General features: G+C 46.0%; 1 protein-coding gene across 2 annotated transcripts in view; it reads right to left on the reverse strand.

Annotated features, from left to right (window-relative positions):
- Positions 1 to 9005: 9005 nt before the first annotated feature.
- Rtn1 (reticulon 1) overlaps positions 9006 to 14298 on the reverse strand; it is a 195956-nt gene continuing 190663 nt past the window's right edge. For both annotated transcript variants that reach the window (XM_050153575.1, XM_050153576.1), the window contains one exon: positions 9006 to 9804. In XM_050153575.1, coding sequence (XP_050009532.1) covers positions 9762 to 9804 — 43 coding nt within the window. In that variant the 3' untranslated portion in view covers positions 9006 to 9761. The remainder of the gene's footprint in view (positions 9805 to 14298) is intronic.

Genomic DNA, 14298 nt, shown 5'->3' on the forward strand with positions numbered 1-14298 from the left:
CACACACGCACGCACGCACACACACACAAACACACACGCACTCGCTCATGCACATGGAGCAAACTGAGTCTCTGCCACCCTCACTCCCAACCCTGCAAGTCTAGCACACTGTCCTATGCCCAATCAGGGTTTAGTTGACACAGTGTTCCTGTCTTTCTGTCCTACCACCTTCAGCATGCTGTCTCATCACCTGCAGGCCTACCCCCTTCATGGCCATCTATGGTTGCTGCAGCCCCAGAGGTCCTGCAATTGTACAAAGCAGGGAAGTAGAAAATTCTCACACGTGAAAGTCCGTTACTTTCTTCCAGGAAGGAATCTGCCCAGCGTTTCACATATTTCCTTGTGGCCCGTGTTCAGAATGGAATAACAAGACCACCCAGAAGAAAAGTTAGAACAGTGAGGGTTTACATTGTCAGGAGTCGAGAGGCTTCAGGCAAGCTGGGAGCCAGGAGATCTCTACCTAAGTCAACCAAATTCACATATAATCTCAAGGTCAGCACCAAGCTAGCTGTGACTTCATGTTTCCCTCGGGACTGAGAAGGAATCAAAAAAGTTTCTCAGGCTGAACAGGAAGGGCGTTTGTGTCTAGTGTATCTCCCAAATGTAAGCCTTCCAGTTGACTTCATGCTGGCAAGTCTGTACGATGTTTTTATAATAGAATATTCATGCTCCCAGAATTTCTAGTGGCTTCTAAGGTGCCGTGATTGATTTGATGTAAAATCTAAAAGAAAACCTATCTGGGGGAGGAAGGAGGTCAGCAAGAGCTGGGGCAGGGGACTGGGGGTGGACACAAGTTAGACTGGAGTATAGCAATACACAAGCATGAAAATGCTATGATTTTCTTAATTGTAAACAATTAAGAAATGTTAAAATGAAAACAAGCTAATTAATTAGAACAAGTTAAAGAAAGAAGCGCCTATCTTCAGTTCCCAGTTACAGTGACTCTGGCATGTGGTTATTTGTGGCAAAATGGCAGCGAAGGCATGTGCCCTATGTGATACCAGATTGTTGGCAGGGAGGCAGACAGATGGAAGTATCCTGATAGAGGGATGCCAAGGGAGAAAAGCCAGGTACCCGGTACCCCTCGGGAAGGACAGGCTGTGTCAGCCAGAGTTCAGAACAACACTCAGCTCAGAGGCTCCCTTCAGTTTTCTCTCTTGACTGCTTGCTTTCAGTAACCAAATGGACTTGGGACAACTCTTGACCACATCATTGCTAATGGCTTTAAGTAATTTGCCTCTTTTGTCTTCATTCTTCACACGCGAAGTGGAAATTTGTATCCTGGGATTGCGGACAGAAAGCAGAATGGAGATGTTCTAACCACAGAACACTTTCAAAGGATTTCCCACCTCAAGCAGTTCTCGTCTTTGCCGTGCGAGGGGAAAATAAGCGCTCTTTCTGAAAAGCCAATGCAACTGTACTTTCCACCAGGCCTTGATTTGTTAGTCAAACCCCAGTGACGATTATGTGAGCCACCAGCTGCAATAGCACAAACGGGAAACTGGCTTTATTTTCATGCCATTTCTCCTGGGTGCTGGTGACGGCCTGCAAGGGTGAGAGGGAATCTCAGTGCAGGAAAGGCCCTCTGCTATCACACACTGGCCTGGCCGGCCGCACAGGACACCAGGCTCATTCCCACACTCCCTGGGTGTCTGCAAGATTGGGCAGTATGTCCAGCATAGAGCATTTGTATGCCGAGAAAGACCAGGGATGGGAACTTGAAGGAGGTCAGAGGGAACCCTAGAGGAGTCAGGAAGAATTAAAATATGGGGAAGAGGAGAAAGAAAAGGTGGGCACCTGGGGATGTCAACTGTCGCCCCTGGGGTCCCTCTTCCCTAGAGCCTTCCCCAATTCCAGTGACGGAGAAGTGAGCAATTGGGCTTTCCCTAAAAGTTCAGTTCTGACACATACGGTCACAAGCAGTGGGTTTACTGTACACAAAATATCCTAGCTGGCCCTCCAAGTAGACACATGAGTAGATTTGGTTTCTGTTCTTGAGAAAGCAGCCCTGAGGTGGGGAAAGGAGCCACACCTGCTGCTCTTGCCAGCAGAGTACTTCACCTCCTCCCAAAACAGCCACTTCCATGGCTGCATCACAGCTCTGTGGGGTACTTATTATCATTCTTTTTGGAAAAAGAAAATTACATTAAAATTAGCATGGCTAATGAGGGAGGAAGTGGGATTCCCAGCCAGAGCTGCATGAGGCTCACTATACACGCACTGGGAAGGGCCTTCCTTGAGTTCAAACCAAGAGGGTGAGTTTCCTGTGGCAGTCAGAGCTGAGGTAGCTGCCTCCGTGGGGAAAGCGGAAGCCGCTCCGCACCTGCAGTGCGGCAGAGGTAACACTTTCATGGTCGAATAAAGCGTCAGTTACAGGGGTTAGGACTTTGGTACACTTACCCAGTGACCAGAGATTAAACTGGGCCGGAAGCAGCCAGTGCTCCAGGAGCAACAATCCCTCACCTTTTCACTCTCCAAAGTCGCTCGGGAGCCAGGCGGCATCCCATCTGAGAGAGGTAAGCAATGGTATTTTAAACAGTCTCTTACCAGCTTCACAAACATATCCAACACACAGATTCTTTAAGTGTAAAGGATTCTCCGTTTTCTTTATTTCTTATTTCCTCTTAATTCTTATTCTTAAAATGGGTACCAGATTAGATTTTTCATACAAAGGTGACTCAGCAAAGAATAAAGTAAACTTCCCACTTGACTTTAAAAATCTCTTCTTAAAATTTACAAAATGCCAGGAAACACAGGATGACCTCCATATGTGAATGCAATTGTCTGTTTCTGGAGCTCCCTTGGGAGAGTGGAAACACAAACAATCCTGGCTCCCACTCCTTCCCACCCCCAGGAGCCTTCTTCCTCAGTCAGGTCCCTGTTCACAATGTCAGCCATGGTGTCCTCTGCTTAAGTCTGTGCCTCACCTCCCCTTCCTTACCACATGCTGTGGTTTGGATATGGCTTGACCTCTAGGGATTTCCCCAACAGAGGTTTGGCTTCTGTGTAGTGGAAATGAAGTGGCCAGTCTTTTAGTAAGAGGGACCCTTGGCAAGGTGGCAAGACAGGTCCTCCCCTCCTTCCTGGCGATGAGATGTTCCCCTCTTGTGCTTCTGCTGTGGTAGGGACATGTGCCATGATGTGACAGTCGAGAACACCTGCCCTCAACGTGACTGCCGCTGTGCTGTGTGGACTCTGGGCATCCAAATCTTGGCAAGACAGACCTCTGTCGCCGTAAATACCCAGCCTTGGGTATTTCATTCTAGCAATGAAAAGTAGGCAAGCACAGACATCTTTTTAAAAGAGTGGTCTACATCGTGGCTAGGGTGCATCCCTTTACCTTGAACCTAAATTGCCTCCTCTTCATCTTCATTGTGTGTGTGCACACGGGTACAGAGGTCAGGGGTTAACACTGGGTATCTTCCCATTTGCTTCTGTCCTTATTTTTTAAGATAGGGTTCTCACTGAACCTGGAGCTTGTCAGTTCAGCTAGTCTCGGTTGGCTGGCAAGCCTCGGGGAACCTCCTGCCTATCTCCCCTGCACTGCGATTACAAGTGTGTGTCATTAGCCTGGCTTTTCCACACAGGTGACCAGGATCAAACTTGATGTAATAGATGCTCGTATTGGTTCTCTAGAAGGACAGAACCAGTAAAATGAATATATACATGTATGTGTGTATAAAACTTCTTACATCAGTTTATGTGGAAAGAGTAACAACAGTTGGATCACACCGAAGAGTTTGAGAAACCCGTGGTTGCTCAGTTTAGGAGGTTAGGTTCTGCCACAGTCCCAATCTGGTGCAGAAACCTGGAGGTTTCCAAGAGAGCCACCAATCCTCGGTCGATGATGGAAACCCAGAAATGCTGGTTCTAGGGAAGCAGCAGCAATAGCATAACCATTATCACCACCACCACCATCATCACCATCATCATCACATCATCCACCGCCGCCACCACCACCATCACCACCATCACCACCACCACCATCATTACCATCATCATCATCTTTATCTTCTTCAGCAGCAGCAGCAGCAGCTCCACCATCAGTGGTAGTAGCAGTAGTAGGTACAGCTGAGACAAGGAGTCCAGACAAGGAAAGGGCGTGTAACCTTCCTTCTGCCCTGTTCTTTTCTCTTTGGGCTGCAGCCAGAAGGTGCTGTCCACACCTGGAGCGGGCCTTCCCCAATTATTTATGGCAATCACAACAGCTCCACAGTGGAGGCTTCCTGGCTGGGTGACTCTAATTTGTGGCAAGCTGATGTTAAACTAGTCATCACAACGCTTAACATATTGTTGAAGAGACGATAGAAAATTTCATATATGTGTAATTTTTTTAAGACATAGAGTTCAAAAGCTGCAGTTTGGGTTTTATTAGAAAGGGGAAAACACATGCAAAAAAAAGTTCTCTCTTCAGGATGGACCACGCTAATTTCATTTCTAAGCCAGTGTCCCAGTTAGGCTTCCTATGCTGTGATGAAACTCCATGACCAAAACAATTTGGGGAGTGAAGGTTTATTAGGCTCATAGTTCCACATCATAGTCCAGTACTGAAGGAATTCAGGACAAGAACTCAAATGGGGCGGGAACCAGGAGGCAAGAGCTGATGCAGAGGCCATGGGGGGGTGCTGTTCCTGGCTTGATTCCCACGGCTTGCTCAGCCTGCTTTTCCTATGGAACCCAGGACCACTAGAAACACCCACAATGGGCTGGGTCCTCCCCCCCATAAATCCATAACTAAGAAAATGCCCTACAACTGCATCTTAAGGAGATATTTTCTCAATTGAGGATCCCTGATCTCAGATGACTTTAGCTTGTGTCAAATTGACATAAACTATATAGCATAGAAAATATGGAGGTGAAAAGTGATGGGTCACAATTGCAATCAGCCCTTGGGAGGCTGAGGCAGGAAGACTGTGAATTTGAGGCCAGCTTGGGCTAACAGAGTAAAGCCCAGTCTCCAAAAACATCACTATAGCCATTAGTTAAAAACAAAACAAAACAAAAAAAAACCTCACTAAGTCGGTAGTTAAAAGCTGCCATTCTAAAGACCCAATGGACTTCTCGGCATCATCTTAAACTGCAGATAAAATTTGAGTCTGTGAGTTAATTGTTACACCAAAATTATTACTTCATGAGCATTTGGACCTCTTCGCCTGATTTCAGGTTATGAGAATGAACCCTCCGCTCTGTGGGATAATGGGTATCTAGCATTAATGAATGACGTCACCATGATCTCCCTGCTCCGGTTTCTTTTTCTGTTGCTGTGTGGATGTGTGTTCTAGACCAGGAGGACCGAGCATATAAAATTAAGCCATTACATAAAACTTCTTAAGATTTGCACTTTCCCGTCTCTGTTCACAGCAGGATTGTTATATAACACCCACATTCAACCCTCTTTGGCTGGGAAGGTCCAAATGGAAAAACTGCTTGGAAAAAAACCCTGCAGTTAAACCCTTAGACTCTCTGATGCTCTTCCAATAAATGCCCACCGAATGTTCATATATGCTAGTGGGTTTCTCCCGCAGCAGTCAGAGTCTTGCTGAGGAAACACGGTTCCTCACCTGAAGAGACTGGAGGGGAGGGGAGGGAGAAATGGTTTCGTGCACAGAACCCACCCTACAAATCAGGACAGCCCTCTGAGGACTTGTTTTAGCTTTGACCAGCTGTGCAAACACTGTGCTTCAGTTTCCCCATATCATGAAAGTAAAATAGGCCCGGGAATCTTGCAGGATTTTGAAATTTTATTTAGAGATGTTTATAAAGAGTGCACTCTACACGGTGCCTGGCTGGATTTTCATCTCAATAGCCTCAAAATCACCTTCCTGACTCACGAACGAGGCATGCAGCTTGGATAATAATTTAGATGTACCCTGTAGAACACCTGATTTATAGATTAAGGAATAAAATTAAAATATCGCCGAGAGAGAGAGAGAGAGAGAGAGAGAGAGAGAGAGAGAAAAAAAAAAAAAAAAAGGTAGAGACATTTTAATCAAGAAAAACTGTAAGAAAGACCAGGAGGAAATACTTGTTCAGGGACATTCTTCCCAGTGACAGGCTTAAGTTGGGAAGTCAGATGGGCTAGCTTAAATAGCCTACCATAATGTGCAAAAACCATAATGTGCATATACCAGAATGAACACGTTGTCATCACGGAGAGCTGCATGTTTTGTTGGGCACGTGTTCCATGCCATTACATACAATGGGTGTTCTTTCCTACTCAGAGAAGCGTGAAGAGCACAGCCTGTATTATAAAGAACAGAAAGTCAGACAAGATAAATTTGTCCTGGGGATATTATCTGGTGGCAAATTTTCCTGTAACTTTAGGTCACTTGGGCGTAGACATTGGACAGAATGTTCATTGTAGAGTTTCTGGGACATCTGATGAATGCCACATGAGAAAATGCCTACCTCCCAGTGGCTTCCCTCTGGAGGCTTCATGTGCCCTGGTAATTTGTCCTTCGGGGAACCCACATGCCAAGGCTTCGTGTTTGCCTCTGATGTGTTTCAAAAACAAGAGAACGGCAAACCAGAAGCCCTGACAAGGTTGCACTCAGGAGAGGAGGGAAGGAAACATCACCAAATTCAGCTGAACCATCTAAACTTTCATTTTCTAAGTAATCTCTTGAGTATAGCGCCCCAAAAGGTTCTCATGACAGTTGGGAGAATGGGCAAAGGTACACCTTGCTGAGCTTTCCCCCTAACCTGCCGGGTGAGGTTCCTGCTCCCTCCTCTGAAGAGGAGCACCGTTTGGCAGTGGGTGGGCAGAAATCATAGCCAGCTTTACTCTAGCTGTGGCCAAGGAAGAACATCAGTAATAAAAATGACCAAGTGATCTTTATTCAAATGATGTGTTTCTCAGTTGCCTTACAGCTTACGGATGGGATACGGGTGTGACTGAATATTCTGCCCTCCCCATTTAAATACGAACTGTATCACATCCCACCACCTTTACTGTTGGGATGATCCATGAGACAGGCCACACCCATCCACTTAGCTCCTCCAAGAGGCAGTCAAGGCTTTCTATGGTTCACAGCCAGAATGGAGAATTGTCTCGTTTACAGAATTGTTTCATTTGCTCTGGGTTCCCTGGTGGGTCTCTTTTCCGTCGTCTTCTTACCTGTCTGCTGGCTCTCCACACTATCTCTACCTCCTCCAGTATCTTCTTGGCTAATGTTTCCTGTATATTGCAGCCCGTGGAGTGCCCAAAGTCCCACCTAATCTTAAGTCACTTCTCTGAGCCTGTCTTTCCCCTCAGGCACCTCCTCCACCTCTGCCACCAATTGGGATCCCTAATTAGATCCTCCCGTTAAGGTGGGAAGGAATTCTAGACCAACTGGAGAAACGAAACAGGTGATACTGATGGCCAGTTCTGCCCAAGAAAAACACCTCTAAGAAACCACGTTCTCAAGGGCTTGAGATTGGAAGCCTACAGAAAGACTCAATCCTTTTATTTATGAATGTATATTCAGTTTTTCTCTTTGAGTATTGGAGATTGAAGGCAGGTCCTCACACAGGTAAACACAGGTTCTGTGACTGAACCATACAAGCTTAGCCCCAAACCCTTCTCTTCTGTTATCACTCAATGTTAAAAAATAAACAGGCACCAATTTAAGCTTATTATCTTCCCTCCCGAAGGCAGTTCTTCTGGGCTCTTCATCTGGAAAATGGTATATTCTCTTGCTCAGCTGGTCTTAGAAAGTTCTGGGGTTAGGGTAAGGCCAGCGTCTTGCCTAGGGTGTGAAATATAAGCAGGCAGCCATTCTTCATCAAGTCTATCACCAACGTCAGTCAAACCACTTTCTGTATTACCTCTAAGTTGCACCCCTACACCCTGGGTGATCGACATGGTAGTTAGCTAGGAGATAGGAACGCTGAGCCCCTCCTTTCCTTTGTTACCATGGCTCCATTGGTACCTGTGTGTGTTAGAACTGGGTAACAGCGATCTCCTATATTCTTCTAATCTCCATTGTCTGGTGTCACCATTGTGTTCGCATGACTCAGACTTAAAGCCTCAAGTCCCAAACCCTTCATTACTTTGGCATCGGCATTCCCACAAGCACCTCCCACCCAGCCTGGCTTTACTGCGCACTGTTTTCTGCACAGGCCATGCTCGGTCTCATCTCAATTCCTCTTGGATGTCCTTCCTTCATTCTGGTGACGCTCGAAACGCAGCCATGCAGTTCTGCTTCCCTGAGCATCGCTCTCTGGGCTGGAGCTTGCATGCGTGGCAGCTCTCACTTCACACCATCCTTGGTCTAGTTAGCAGTCACACAGAGGCACTGTCCTTTTGTCCCCAACCCTGAGATGCCAGCTTCATGACATCAAGCAGCTTGTGTGGGTTTTATGCCACTTTGCTAACTAAATACTTCTTAGTCCCAACTGTGATGCTGAAGGACAGCTTTTCACACACCATATCGCCTTGCTTCCTCCCGCTGGTACTCCCTTCAATCGCTGCTGTCGCATCTCTTCCTCTTTGACTTCTGATTCCAACTAGGAAGGGGGGACTGCCGAGCATCTAGGACTAGGAGCACACTTGCCTAGCAGTAACTCTGGGTTCCGCCTCAGTACCCCATAAGCCAGACATGGTGCCATACACCTGCCATCTGAGCACTTGGTAGATAGGGGCCAGAGGATCAGGAGGTCTTCTTATAAGAAATTGAGACCAACCTGGGCTACGTGAAACCCTGTCCCCTCTCCCCCAAAAGTGCCAACGAATCTCTACAAGACGCTGAGTTTGGAAAACTTAGCACAATGGGAGGGTGACTGTGGCCTTTGACGTCGCGCTGTGTACCCAGCAGGGTCTCATGGTGATTGCTTTAACTAGCACAACAAAGCTGTAGCCCCAGCTGGGGCTTGAACCCTGTAGTTCTGGAGCTGGGAGCGAGTGGAACACTTGACCTCAGCCCTCCTGGCTCATCGTCAAGTAATGTCCTCTTCCTGTCTTTTCCGGCGTTTGCGTTTTCCAGCAAGATCACCACAAGACAGGGAGAAATGTCTACATTTAGTCACATTTATTGATGCATTCAGTATCAAGTACATAAGTGCAAATATCCAGAGTCCATGACGAAGTCCACTAGGAACTACAGAGAAAGTAATACAAATCGTAATAAAGTCGACATGCTGGCACCTCTCAGTAACCATGCATGTAAATCAGCACAGCACAGCCATCCCATACAAGAAAAGTACTGTGTGTTCATTTTGGATTTATTCTTAATTTAATCATTTTACGAGATACAAAACTGATTACCATATGTACGGTCAACTGCTTTATATTATTATTTTTTATGTTGTGTGTGTTGGAAAAATGCTAAAACATTGGCCTACGGTTCTATATAGTGTTATTAAAGATGAATCCAACCAGCAACCCAAGGACATGATAAGCGATTGCCACTATTGTATCAGCGCACTTGGCAAGAAAGGCCTAGTCACAGGGACGGTAGAAGCTACGGAAGCATTGCAGAGAGAACATCAAGGAAGGAAGGAAGGACGTGGGCTCGCAGCATCATGCACTTTTCTTTTTTTAGCAACACAAAATTAAAAACCACATCTAACACACTTTTCTCTATACTTCAGTGCTCGACACAAGGGATTCAAATCTCCTAAGAGTACAGGAAGAGCCTGAAAACGCCTGTCGGAAAGGTTGCCGCTAAGATTATGATACTGGGAAAGGGGACACAATCAATCTGCAGTCACGAGTAAGAAGAGAGCTGTTACCACTTCAGACACCCCCTTTCGCGTCCAGCTTCTCCTGGGATAGCCGTCTACTCGGTGTGCCTCTTGGCGCCAGGGATTTTAGCCTGGATCCTAAAAGGGCAAAAACCAAAGGGTTACATTGCAAACGGTATACATGACATCATTTTATGTATTCATTATTGTGGCTTTACTAGCTGAGTCACCAAATAATAAGGTTATTCTAGAAAAACATAGTGTTATATGCGGGTCTCTAGAAATACTTATGAAACAATAAAAAGGAAGTGAAAATTGGATGGTGCCCAGACAAGGGAACTGCATTCTTTAGCACAGCTTTTTAGTAGATGGGACTTCGTTCATGAGAAGTTGTGAGTCTTGTGTAGAGACAGAAGACTTCCTTAGGGGACTGGTGGTGACGAGAAGCTGTGATAGAGTCACCACGGGTCACTCAATCGTGGGCACTTCTGGAAGAGGAGGATGTAATGACTATACCAGGAAGACGAGAGTGAACTGAGGTGGTTTCTGGCAATGGATTCTCTAACTACATGTGACGAAATACTCAGAAGTGGAGTCAAGCCTGGGTCTTCATCCTAACTATTGCTGCTCATTCATTGAGTGAACCTTCTTCACAGTTCCGAGAGCCATCTTTGTGTGTGTGTGTGTCTGTCTGTCTGTTTGCAGTGCATACATATGTATGTGGAGACAAGGGCCCAATTTCTGGTGACATTCTCCAGTTGAGTTCCACTTCGCTTTCTAAGACAGGACTGTCACTGGCCCGAGGCCTGCAGATTAAGCTGAACTGGGTGGTGAATCCCAGGGCTCTGCCTGGCTTCTGCATCACCAGCACTGGATTAGAGATGCTCACTACCGTGCCTGATTTCTTAAATGTAGGTTTTTACTCTTGAGTAGCAAATAATTAACTGACTGAGCTATTTCCCTTGAAAATTACCTTTAACATGCTCATCATGAGTTATTGCAAGGCAATAAAACTCTGTAAGGCAGCCATGGTATCTGTTAGCATTTTAGGATGGCATCGCTCTGGAAGGTTTTTGTTTATTAATCTTATGAGTTTGTTTATTAGTCTTATGAGGTCAGCTTGCAGACTAGAACTGTCATCTTCTCTGCACTAGGCAACCTTCAACGTTCTTGTTCCACAGAGGAACAAGGTAATTTTCGGGGCGTTTTCCTTCTCATCAGTGTGGAAGAAGGTGAAACAGGCAAGGAGACAAGAAGGTTCAGATGGTGATAAACGTTATAAAACAATGCAAGACAATGTGGTAGGAAATGCGGGGGGAGCTGTGGTGAAGCGGGTGGAGCCCATGTTAGAAGTATTGAGCTGAGAAACAGATGCCCCAAACCAGGCAGGAGCCAACAGGCCGAGAGCTGGAGGTTTCAGGCAGAAAATGCAGCAAGTACAGAGGCCCAGAAGGAGCTTAGATATGGAGATGGCAGGTCCAAAAAGCAAGCAGTAATGGTGCTAGAATTCAGGGGCTAGGACGATATATAGATTCTGTTCTAGATAATGGGAAGTCATGAATGGCAGGGGGAGGATGCCACCTGATTCATATTTTTAAAAGAATCCTGATGGTCACCGTGTGGAAGAGAAAAGGGCAGATGAGGATGGAAGCAATAATGCGGACGGGGAAAGCTGCAGAGGTACAGGTGCCGGGGGTAACGGCCGGGATCAAGCGGTAGACATGAAACAGGCGGGTCGACAGTCTGAGGTTTAGTTTGGAGATGGCACCGGAAGGATCTGTGGATAGACTGAACGCTGTGTGGGCAGAGCACAAAGGGAGAAGAAGGTAGACTGCTTGGCTTATGGTATGAGCAATGATGACCATGCTAATGGCATCTATCAAGATGGCGAGGACAGAAGCCAACCAGACTCTGAGGTCCAGCTCAAAACATTTGGCCATGTGAATCTTAAATGTCTATGGGACGTGTAAGAGGAAAACATCTAATAGCAGATGGATAGGAGTGAGTCTCAGCACAGGAGGTCTGGGATGAAGACACAGTACAGAGCCTGTACTGGTTGGTTTTGTGTCAACCTGATACGAACTAGAATCCTCAGGGAAGAAGGAGCCTCAACTGAGAAAAATGCCTCCATGAGATTCAGCTATAAGGTATTTTTTTCAATTAGTGATCAACGAGGGAAGGCTCAGCCTGCTGTGGGTGGTGCCATCTCTGGGCTGATGGTCCTGGGTTCTCTAAGAAAGCAGACTCACCAAGCCAGTAAGCAGCACCCCTCCATGGCCTCAGCATCAGTTCCTGTCCCTGGGTCCTGCCCGGTTTGAATTCCTATCCTGACTTCCTTCAGTGATGAACAGCAATGCTGAAGTGTAAGCTGAATAAACCTTTCCTCCCCAACTTGCTTTTTGGTCATGGTGTTTTGCCACAGCAAGAGAAACCCTAACTAAGACAGAGCCCTAGATTTGGAGATAGCTTTTGAAGCTAAAGGACCAGATGAGCAGTGGGTGGGAAGAGGAGGAGCTGAGGAAAACTTAAGCAACAGTGGTCAACTGATTTCTGCTTGGAGATGTAAATGACTCTCAGAGAAATCAGTGCTCCATAAGGCACTGATATTCTTGCTAAAGAGCTTTAATTATTGCTACTCTCTCTCCTCCTGTTTCACAGGAATCCAAAGAGCTGGAATTTCCACTCATTTTTAGGAAAGAAGGAAGGAAGGGAGGGAGGGAGAGAAGGAGGGAGGGAGGGAGAAACCCAACCATTCCTTCACAGAGCCAGACCTCCAGATTCTTGAAGATGGCTACCGTATCCTTTCAAGGGTAATCACATGAGTGAGTGATGTTGGTCTCCACTGGTCATCATTGCCAGATTGCCAACACCTTGGTACCCGGCACATCGTTGTGGCATTACTCCAGTGTGTCAGTGCATCTTTTAACAATGGCCAATTCACCACATACATAGCGGTGTGGCTACTCAAGAGGCTGAGGCAGAGGCAGAGGCAGAGGGTTGTACGTTCAAGTCCAGCCCTTGCAATTTAGATAGAGTCTTTCTCAAAATCAAAAGTAGAAAGAGGAGTGGGGCGGGAGCTCAGAGATAGAGCTGACATGAGTGAGGCCTGGGGTCTAAACTTGCACCCATTTTTTAAAAGAGATGCCTCAGCACAGCACTGACCCATGCTTGACTAGGATGAGGAATCAATCCCCACCCCCCCATTTCTGCACCGGCACCCACCCTGTTCTCTGTTTGTGAAGGAGGCTTTGGGGGGAAATCCAAACATGGGACTTTACTTCTCTTGTTTGTTTATTTTTCTGACTTAGTTTAGCATTGAAACTTAGTCAAGATCTCCGGGTTTATTTTGAATCTTGAGCTAGCCCTCCTCCGAATTTGCCTTTACTCCAAGCTTCATGCCACCTAGAGTGTTGGCATACACCTTTGATTTATCACTCCACGGTTGTGAGAAGTAATAAGACTGAAGGTGATAGAATCTCGTATCACATTGCTTTATCCCAGGCAGATATGTGATAGTTAGTGAACATCCTTTGCACTACAATTTACAGCCCCCTATAGGTCAGGTGGGTTACAGCCCCGATAGGGTCAGATGGGTTATAGCCCCTATAGAGTAAGGTGGATTACAGCCTCTATAGGTCAGGCGGGTCACAGTCCCTATAGAGTCAGGCTGGTTACAGTCCCTATAGAGTCAGGTGGGTTGCAGTCTAGGCGGCTATAAACGCCTGCAGGTTTGTGTCCAAGATCTCTGGGTGTTATCTAATAAACCCATGACTGGAACGCCCTGCGTACTGAAACTGAGTATGAGGTGTCCTAGTTTTCGACTGAGAACAAATGTCCATTTTCAAGGAAAATGTAGGCTCTCAGAATGTTGCCGCTAAATGGAGAAAGGCTATGGATTCCTCTAACCATGGTTGTTCCGATTTCACAAAGTCAATTTTCTTGTGTCCTGATGTAAAAGAAAATGGAGACGTATAGTAAAGATGACAACACCTTATCCACTATCTTGGGAGACATGTTGTTTTCGTAGCTTTGATTTCAACTATAATTTAACAATTATACTTTATATATTTGTATATACATTACATTTAATTTCTGTCATTTTACTTTCCCTTGTTTTAGCTCTCCGGTGTCCAGTCAATCAGTGTGAACAGTGACAGCCTCTGGGTTGACAGCCACGTTTCTGGTCTCACCACTCCAATTCTCTCACTAGATTGTGATTTCCACACATTGCAATCCCCAGACACCAGCCCGCTACTTAGAGGCACCGAAGGCCGCTTTGTGTCGGATTGAGATCAGAGTGTAGTGTCTTTCTCCTTGTCACCCTCTGGATGAACGCTTATCCACAGGGCCCAGGCCGAATGGCATCCATTACCCACTCTCAGGAAGAACTACTATTTCCTTACTGTTCTGACATTAGAATTTCACACAGTTCTCTTAGTGCTTATCTATCTCATAATTATTTCTTTATAATTTCATTTGTACCGAGAGCCTGAGAGCTTCTGTCCAGTTGGAATCAATCATCTTCACGTTTTCTATGTCACCTCAGCAAAACAAGTAACATTCTCTTTAGAACTAAGTATCCAACTCCCACCCACAAAAAAAAAAAAAAAAAAAAAAAAAAAAAAAAAACCA

This window comes from Alexandromys fortis, unplaced genomic scaffold (genome assembly GCF_014885135.2).
Source record: "Alexandromys fortis isolate MF-2015 unplaced genomic scaffold, M_Fortis_MF-2015_v1.1 scaffold_82, whole genome shotgun sequence".
In the NCBI taxonomy this organism is placed as follows: domain Eukaryota; kingdom Metazoa; phylum Chordata; class Mammalia; order Rodentia; family Cricetidae; genus Alexandromys; species Alexandromys fortis.